Source organism: Panicum virgatum, chromosome 9N (assembly GCF_016808335.1).
Source record: "Panicum virgatum strain AP13 chromosome 9N, P.virgatum_v5, whole genome shotgun sequence".
NCBI classification, from domain to species: Eukaryota; Viridiplantae; Streptophyta; class Magnoliopsida; order Poales; family Poaceae; genus Panicum; species Panicum virgatum.
In genome coordinates, this window is record NC_053153.1 from 2,524,537 (window position 1) to 2,534,310 (window position 9,774).

A 9,774-nucleotide genomic window follows, 5' to 3' on the forward strand; every position below is an offset into this window, starting at 1 on the left:
ATTCCTGAAAAGGTTTTGCAAATAGACTTCGTTTAGCACTCCATACATACGAGATTCTTTTTTCTGGGAAACGTGCATTCTAGGGATCCTAGTAACCAAACAAGGTCATGTTTGGCGTGGTACGTAGTGTCTAGTGTGGTGCTGCACGCCAGTCACCTGCTCGATCTAGACCAGCCCATGGCCCTTTTCACCGCAACTGTAAATTTGACAACGAATTACATAAGGATATCCGCCATTATTGGTAGAGGAATGCTAATGGTTTGCTCAATTCTACCTAGCTGCAAATTTTTCATGCGTCTTATCAACATTTGTTCAAATTTTAATTATTGGCGATTTGAATTTTTATGTAACTCACGATACCAACATACGGGATATAGTAAGTAACGTTAAATCTGCTTATTAAGGTTCTTGTTTGCTAATAATAAGAGGCAATACATGGTACACTACGGGATTCGACTGCTTTGCCGTCCGCCAGGGGCACATGTCAAAAGCCGCTATGCACACGGCAAACCCCGCACGGCATAGATCGGCCGGCAAAAAGGAGTTTGTCATGTGACTTTTTCGGAGCATACGGCAAATTTTGTGGCACACGGTATATGACCCGTTTCCGGTAGTGGTACTTCATGAGCATCGCTGTTAGAAAGACAGCGAGCGAGACAGATGATCCCATGCACACTTGCAAAAATTCAAAGAATCTAAAAGTCATAAAAAAACCAGAGTCGAATGAGTAATCTTTACATGTGATGAATGAATGAATGAATCAGTCGGCCAATATGCCAACAAATGACTACGAAATGTGCTACAAGATGTACAGACCGGCACAAATGCAAAGAACTAGTCTAAAGAAATCTATGTCCATGCATGGACTGAATCAGCTGATCTACACAAAGAGCTGGAGGAGGACGGGCGGCGCCTGTGCCGCGGCGGCGGCCTCCTCGCGGTGCCGCCGCATGTGCCCGCCGAGCGCCTGCCCCATCTCGAATCCGAGCCCGCAGACATGGCACTGGTGGCTGGCAGCAGGCGCCGGCGCCTTCGTCGTCGGGTCCTTTGCGGCAGCCTGATGCTTGGCCGCCGGCGCCGCGGCGGGCATCCCGAGCGCGAGGCCGTGGCGGCCGCGCAGGTGGCTGGTGCGGTGGCCGCCGAGCGCCTGGAACGAGGCGAAGGCGCGGCTGCACGTCTTGCAGACGAACTCGCCCTCGCCGCCGCCGGCCGCGCGGCGCGGCCTCTTGCTGGCGCCGCGTTCGCCGGCGGGCAGGCCGCCGAGGGAGAGCGCCAGGGAGAGGGTCACGTCGCCGGCGGCGGCGTCTCTCGGGTGCTTTGTCATGGACGGGAAGAACGAGGTTCTCGGATCGGAAGCGGTCGTCAAGGAGGAGCTAGATAGCGGATGGCGCGCGAGCTCAAGATCTCGGATGGAGAAATTGCCAATCGGTTGGATGATCGAGTCGCTGCTGGGCTTGGCGCGTGCATGGCTGGCCTTTTATACACGGGAGGGCAGCCGGCAGCGGCCGGGAGCAGCAGGTTGTGCTCACGTGTAGTCTACGTCGGGGCAGACGTTGGGAGAGCGCGTCGCGGCCGGGGCGAGTCTTCCCGTCTGAAACGGTTTGAAAGGGGCGGAAAAGGACAGGAACCTTCCGTCCGGGTTACGCGGTTGGCGCGCCGTGACGTGTCGTGCCGTCTCTGCTGGCCTCACGCCGCACCCGACGGACGGACGGCAGCGCGTGGCAGTGTTTGGTTACTACAGGGGATTTTTTCACGCACGTTTTTCGAGAAAAAAATCTTTTATGCACAGAGTACTAAATGAAGTCTATTTGCAAAACTTTTTCAGAAATGGGTGTAACTTTTCGAGACCAATCTAATGACGGTAATTAATTATTTATTTGCTACAGTGATACTACAGTAATCATCCTCTAATCACGTAGTCAAATGATTCATTAGATTCGACTCGTGATTTGCACGGGGTTGTGGAGGTGGTTTTATAATTAGACTTCATTTACTACTCTAAATTTTTGGTTAAAGATGTGTCCAAACCAAACACGGCGGAACGGAACGGACGGTGCTGGAAGAAGCGCGGGGCCCACGACGGAAGGGGACGGTTTCACCTGCGGCGGCTGCTAGACTGGTCGCACCTGTAGCCTGGGACCGCGGGCAGGGGGCGCAGTGACCAACCAGGCAAGGCAGCGTCCCTGGTGGCTCGGGCTCCCCCATGGGCTCCTCCTCCCGCCGTTTCTTTGACGGCCAGGACGGTCGTCGGGTCAAACCAGTCTTGCGCGGCAAGGGCCAAGGGTGATGGGTGCTGCCTGCCAGCGTCTGCTTGAGCTGTGCGATGAACTTTCCCGTGAAGTTGTATCTTTTCGCACGACGCCAGTGAACGAGAAAACGTTTCGTCTACATTATTATTATTATTATACTAGTAGTAGTTGTATTGCATCATTCCTGTATTGTACTCTTCGTCACTCGAATCTCTCCTCGGAGTTTCTTTTCACCGACAATAGTATATCTACTCCATGTTGGTTCTAATAAAAGAGAACGTAGTATCTATCTACGTATACGTGTCGAAGGGGCATGGTCGTCGCTCCATCAATCCCGGGCTTAGGAGATGGGTATCAGGGTGTTAATAATTATCCGCTGGCTAACCCCTGAGCTTAGGTCGTGCATCAAGCTACTAATGGTTCAGTGCCAAACCAGTTTTTTCGGTTCGGACTTCAGCTGGTTTAGCATACTAGCTCTGGAAAATTGTTTGATTCAGTTTGGTTTACTGGTGAGAATGGTTTAGTCAAATTTGGATTGGTCTGAAATAGTTGTGATCAATCCAATACACTATGACGGTCACTGTTAGAATAATCTCAATCTGTGCGGCTCTCACCACTGCCGCAGCCGGCCGGCCACAGCCAGGTCTTCTAGGAAGAAGCTGCTTGCGAATGGTTTGGTTTGGAACTGTTTAAGGATTAGGGGTTAATAGACAGGTCGTTTGTTTTGGTGCAAACTGAGTATGTAATTAATGTCGTTACAGGTGGGGTGGGTTTGGTTCAGTTTGTGGATCATTAGCATCTTCGTTTTTGGGTGGGGTAGCGTCGTCGTTCTCGTCCATCTTAGCCCCTCGGATAAGGTTCATCGTATGCTTGGGCCCAGGAACACGAAGAGACGTGACTTGCCGAAGCAAGGAGGTATGTCTGATAATGGGTTGGGTTGAAATGGGTTTTATGGGGTGGGTTTTGAAATGGAGTGTGTTTGGATGATTTAAAATGGGTTGTATTAGTTAATGGGGTGGGTCGGGGTGAGTTCTATATAAATGCGGGTTGGGGCGGGTTGGGGTGGGTTGAAATGGATATTTTTTACAAAATAGTATAACTATATATAAATGTGAGTCCCACGTGAGAGCTGGACTCTGAAATTAAAACCACGTGTTTATATCAGAAAATTTTATCGAAATTTACTGAATTTTGTTGGAGATGACTCAGTACGACTGGCAGCTATTTTGTGCAAAGCAGTGTGGCTAGAACTACCTGTGGGCCCCACATGAAGAGCCGGACCCTGGAATTAAAACCTCGCGTTCACACTATAAAATTTTATCGAAATTTACTGAATTTTGTTGGAGATGACTCAGTACGACTGGCAGCTATTTTGTGCAAAGCAGTGTGGCTAGAACTACCTGTGGGCCCCACATGAAGAGCCGGACCCTGGAATTAAAACCTCGCGTTCACACTATAAAATTTTATCGAAATTGACTGAAATTTGTTGGAGATGACTCAGTACGACTGGCAGTTACTCTGTGCAAAGCAGCGTGGCTAGAACTACACGTGGGCTCCACATGAAGAGCCGGACCCTGGAATTAAAACCTCGCGTTCACACTATAAAATTTTATCGAAATTGACTGAAATTTGTTGGAGATGACTCAGTACGACTGGCAGCTACTCTGTGCAAAGCAGCGTGGCTAGAACTACACGTGGGCTCCACATCAAGAGCCGGACCCTGGAATTAAAACCTCGCGTTCACACTATAAAATTTTATCGAAATTGACTGAAATTTGTTGGAGATGACTCAGTATGACTGGCAGCTACTCTGTGCAAAGCAGCGTGGCTAGAACTACACGTGGGCTCCACATCAAGAGTCGGACCCTAGAATTAAAACCTCGCGTTCACACTATAAAATTTTATCGAAATTGACTGAAATTTGTTGGAGATGACTCAGTACGACTGGTAGTTACTCTGTGCAAAGCAGCGTGGCTAGAACTACACGTGGGCTCCACATCAAGAGCCGGACCCTAGAATTAAAACCTCGCGTTCACACTATAAAATTTTATCGAAATTGACTGAAATTTGTTGGAGATGACTCAGTATGACTGGTAGCTACTCTGTGCAAAATAGCGTGTCTAGAAGTATACGTGGGCTCCACATCAAGAGCCGGACCCTGGAATTAAAACCTCGCGTTCACACTATAAAATTTTATCGAAATTGATTGAAATTTTTAGAGATGAGTCAATATGACTGACAGATACTCTGTGCAAAGTAGTGTGGCTAGACATATATGTGGTCCCCACATTAAGTGTAGAACCACTAAATTCCTCTGCATAGTAGAACCCATGGGTTTTTATGGGTTACCCGGTTATAATGGGGCGGGTTGGTTAGAGTTGAGAAATTAACTAATTGGGTTGGGTTGGGTTGGGTATGTAAATATGTTAATTTTGGGTGGGATTGGGTATGGTGCGGTTTCCAACCCATTAGCAGGGCTACGAGGAGGTACCAAAAACATATAGAATTTTTTCTGCGAGCGTACGTGCCCTCCACGTCTGCCGTGACTGATCGGGGCAGCACGAGCGACGGATCCCCCAGACGGAAAGCAAAGCCTCATATTCTCAGATGCATGCAGCTGGTTGCACAATCACAAAGTGATTCTCACGGTCTCAGCAGATTCTCTCCTCTCTTCCCATGATTATTCTCCCAAAAGTTACCAATCGATGCTAACCGATAGATATATCAGGTGGCAATTGTTTCTTTCTTTTTTTTGGCGGGGGACTCCCCACCTGAATGTATGGAACGACCAGACAATTAATTTTGATGGGAAATAAATGGGTCAGCAGCTGCTTGTTTTGACGTCAAAAGTTGGTACGCCGCATTTTTGGCCAGTCTCAGTACAAATTTCATTGCACGATTTTTAAAAACAGAGAACTAGGTAATCGTGCTGGTGAGTTTCATGGGGACGAGACTCTCCTCTCATTCCATGAAACTCTCTCTCATCCCTCCTCATAATGATCATAATGATCATGCCAAGTCATAAAAAATGCTAATGTCTCCCACCGAGACTAGCCTTACAGAAAGAGGAAAGTGGAAATTGTCCTCCAAATTACCCGCAAAAAGAAAAGAAATTGACCTGCAAAACCAAGCATATGATGAACAGGTACAGATTCAACGATTGAGCGAAATTCCTGACACGAACAGCAGCAGATTGCATTCTAGAAGATGAAAATATCTATCTATATTTGAACCAAAGAATCGTCTTGTATATAGCTAGCATATATGAAATCAGTTGTATGACATCCGAAATCGATGGAACCACTAATCAGCAACGAACCAATGCAAAACTCCTAGCATACTGTAGTTACAAATTAAGAGAGAACGATCTCAATTCCTAAAAGGATCTAATTAATGGGAGACCAAATAAACAATATCATTTACATGGCCTACGCGCGTCAGCCCGGCCGAAATCAGGGGCGGCTAATCCGATGGACGGAACGGAGGATGATCTAGGCGAACAGCTCGAGCAAGACGGGCGGGTCGGCGGCGGCGCTCTGGACCTCGAGCTCCTCCGGGAGGCGTGCGACGCTGCGCCAGACCCAAGCGTCGGCGGCCTCGGCGGCGCCCATCTCCTCGCGGTGCCTCCTCATGTGGCCGCCGAGCGCCTGGCCCAACTCGAAGCCGAGCCCGCAGATGTGGCAATCGTGGGTCTGGTGCTGCTGCTGCTGCTGCCGCCGCTTGTCGCCGCCGCCGGCCGCCGCCTTGTGCTGCCTGAGCGCCTTGGCGCCGACGCCGAGCTCGAGCCCGTGGCGGCCCCGCAGGTGGCTGGTCCGGTGCCCTCCCAGCGCCTGGAAGGAGGTGAAGGCGCGGCTGCAGGTCTTGCAGACGAAGTCGCCCTCCCCGGAGGTGGCCACCACCGGGCCCCTCCGCCTCCGCGCGCGCTTGGCCGCCGCCGCCGGGGGCGCCGTGGCGGACGAGTCGGAGGTGGTGGACGAGTCCGTCGTCGTGGTGCTCAGCGACAGCGCCAGCGACACCTCCTCCTGATGCTGCTGGTCCCTCGGATGCTTCATCTTCTGGCTTCTTGTTCGCAGGTGGTGTGTGTGCGTGTGATGGATGAGTCGAGGCAACCAAAAAAGCTTCGATCTGGTTGTGCTGGGCGGTGGGTGGGGGGGAGCGAACGGTGGTGTCGCGAGCGGTTATATAGGTTGTGCTGGCTGTGCGGTGGCGGAGGGAGAGGCGGTTCGGGGGTTCATGGCTTACGTGTGCGCCAAGTTGGGTGGGGGCCGCCGACATGAGGTGGAGGTGGCGTGGGGGGACCAATCGGGGGAAGGCACCGGAACGCGCGGCGCCGCGTCGCGACGTGGACGGATGGGGATCGATCACCTGGCCGGATGGATATGTATGGTCCAAGCCCGACGGGCAGGCATACTCCCTCCGTGTCAAAATAAATATGATTTCAAAATAAATGTAATTTTAAAATTGGACATGTAAATCAATACTAAGTGCAAATTACTAAATTATCTTTTGTCTTTTGTAAGAAAAATTTAGATATTGGCTTGTCATTTAATTTATATGAGAAGTTTTCGAAGATTTTTATCTTTTGTGGTTGCTAGATCAAAATTGTATTTTTTGTAGAATAAATTTTAAATCATAGAATTATACTTATTTTTGGGACGAGGGAATACGTGTGGTGCGCGGCGCTCCGCTGCGCTGCGCGGTGGCGTCGGGTCAGGTGGCGCGGCAGGCAGGTGGCGCGTGGCGGCCGGTGCTGTTGCTTAGCCGGGGGGACAACGCCGCCGCCCGGTTGCATTGTTTGCTGGAGATGGGAGTGGAAAGCAATTAATTATTCCGGACGGGGGATGGGGACGGCGGCGTATGCAGATGGGCGGTGTGCTGCCTGTGTGGGCGCACGTTCGAGCTGGTGGAAGGGTCTAGAACATTCCCGGCTTCTTGCTCCGTGTCTGCGAGACTCGGATATTTCTTTCAAGCACGGGTGGTCAACTGCTCCCCTTCTTCATTCGTTCGTTCCAATCCAGAAGCATGATTGTCGTCGGTGCACAGTACATACGCGATTACCGCATCGACCGTTATTCGGAGAGAAGAATTCATGGTCGTCGGTCTCGCTTACTTGACCGTGTATACCAATCGGGTTGACAGCCTGGCGCGGTGATGACTGCTGCTGCTGCTCTGTGAGACTGCGACACGGTGAATCCACGTTGAGAGGCTGTAAAAACCTGTACTCCAATGGAGTACACTTCCTCCGTAAAAAAATGCAATTATGAAATCCATGTCGGTCAAACTAGTTCAAATTTATATTACATAGTATTAGTACTTATATCTTCAAATAAATGTATTATAAAAATAAAATCTATAATTAATCTAACATTACTTATTTTGTACCATAAATGCTATTACTTTTTTATAAATTTAGTCAAAATTTAAACTGTTTGATTTCTTGAAAAAACGAAAATTGCATTCTTCTACGGTGGATGGAGGGAGTAAGTCCGTATAATCCTGCACGTATGTGACGGCGGCCCTGTCTCCGTCAATTCGAGGCCTTGAGAGTTTTGCAGATCGTGCTCCTCTCAACGTAAAGTGGGGGTTCCAAAAGTTCCCCGGTCCTAAAGTTTGAAGTGCATTACTAAAGTTAAGTCTGCTCCGATCCGCTAGCTAATTCGACGGAGGTTTGAAGTGCATTACTGGCTGGCACTTGGCAACTGTCTGCCACTCCAGTAGCCGTCGGAGGTTTGTTCCATCGCAGACGACGTGGCGGGCACGACTTTAGTTACCCCCCGGCGGCCCACTCTAATTTCCTTTTCTGGTAGGAGTAGTACACCAATCGCAAAACAAACCGGTTCAAGTTCAACGGCACGTACGTGGTCGACAAGTCAGCCTTGACATCGCGTGCGGGTCAAATTGACAGCGAGCCCAAAACTGCCGGCGGTTTGGGATAGATTGTGCTCTCTGCTCTGCTCTGGAAGCCGCGCAGCCGCTCCAAATCTTTATCTTTATCTATTTCTAAATAAAGCAAGGATTGTCAATAAAAATCCTAATCGGAATCTTTGTTGAGTTGAGGATTTAAGACCATTTAGAATTAGCATTTGATGAGTAAAATGAAAAAATTTAAAATCCTTAATCAACACATACTATACTAATTAATATATTTATATGATTTTCAACAGCAACGCACTTGCATATTAGCTAGTTAGGAGTAATTATTACTCCACGCACTAGTGGTAGTACTCATATTCAACAGAAGCCGGCGGCGGCACTAACTACTCCCAGCAAACTTGCTAGTGGTGAGGGTTCAACCGCAAGGCATTATGCAGCGATGACGTCATTGCGTACATTCCCATCAGATATTCAGATCATAGTACTAGTAGTAGTGATTGGTTTGCTTGTGCGCCATGGGCAGGCAAATTAGATGCTAAGCGGCATGCCCTCCAAAAAATGAGGGGAACTCAGATAAACACGCTAAGTAGTATAGTAATTAATTAATTACCGGACCAGTTGCATCTGATCTCTATCGAGCCCGTACGTGGACCAAGACAACGGAGGCACTAGACGCCTCTGTCCACGTCTCGAGAATTGACGACACGGTTAAGGTAATGCTTGCACAAGCATGGATGCCCTCGACAAGACGACAAGTCGACATATATGGTCAAAGAGTAAGAAGATCTAGTAGTAGTCTTCCGCTGCTCGGGGCCCACACATAGTTACTAGTTACACGGTTAGTTGCTTACCTCCGTCCAGATCGTGAAGGTGTTTTGACGTGGCACACGGAAATACCTCGATCGTAGCCTCGTAGGTAGCCTCTCCCAAGATATTATTGCTCCCGTCTACTACGCCGTAGCTTCTTTGGGAAGTTCATTGCTTACAGTTTGCATCCAGGCAGGAGGTAGCCAGCTTTATCCACGGGCGTGCTCCGGCTCCTCCAAAAACGGCTCCAACTCTGGCTCCTCTGGTTGAGCGGCTTCTCTAGTGGAGTTGGAGCCGTTTTGGAAAATATTTGGCAAAACGGCTTCTCTAGTTTGTTTAAAATACATAGGAAAGATGAAATGTCCATAACGCCCTTGCTTTTCCATTTTCTTTTTTTCTTTTTTTCATTTCTTTTATTTTTCGTTCTCTCTTTCTCTTTCCTCCTCATCTCCTTTCTCCCGTCGCTCATTCCTCCTCCTCCCCAATCCCCAGCGCCGTCGGCCACCTCGCCCCCATCCTCCCCGCGGGCCGCAGTCGCCGGCAGGCCACCTCCTCCCTACGTCCCCTACCGGTCGCCGGCCAGCCATCTCTGCCGTGGTCGGCCGCCTCAGCCTCCTCCCTGCGGCTGCCCGCGGCCGCCGCCGGCCATCTGCTCCCCAGCGCCGCCGGCCTCCTCCGCTCCTTACGACTGCAGCGGCGGCCCGCATCTCCTTCGCCCTGCAGCGGCGGCCTGCACCTGCTCCTCCCGGCGGCGGCGGCAGCCCGCGCCTGCTCCTTCCGGAGGCGGCCGGCGCTGCTCCTCCCGGCGGTGACGGCAGCCCGCGCCTGCTCCTCCCGGCTGGGC

General features: G+C 50.2%; 1 protein-coding gene across 1 annotated transcript; it reads right to left on the reverse strand.

The window, feature by feature from the left end:
* Nucleotides 1-685: 685 nt before the first annotated feature.
* On the reverse strand, nucleotides 686-6,387 carry LOC120693538 (zinc finger protein ZAT1-like). The gene is made up of 2 exons (XM_039976992.1): nucleotides 5,744-6,387; nucleotides 686-1,474 (listed from the first exon to the last, which is right to left on the reverse strand). The coding sequence occupies exons 1-2, from the start codon at nucleotides 6,299-6,301 to the stop codon at nucleotides 881-883; spliced, it is 1,152 nt and encodes a 383-aa protein (XP_039832926.1). The 5' UTR covers nucleotides 6,302-6,387; the 3' UTR covers nucleotides 686-880.
* Nucleotides 6,388-9,774: the final 3,387 nt, after the last annotated feature.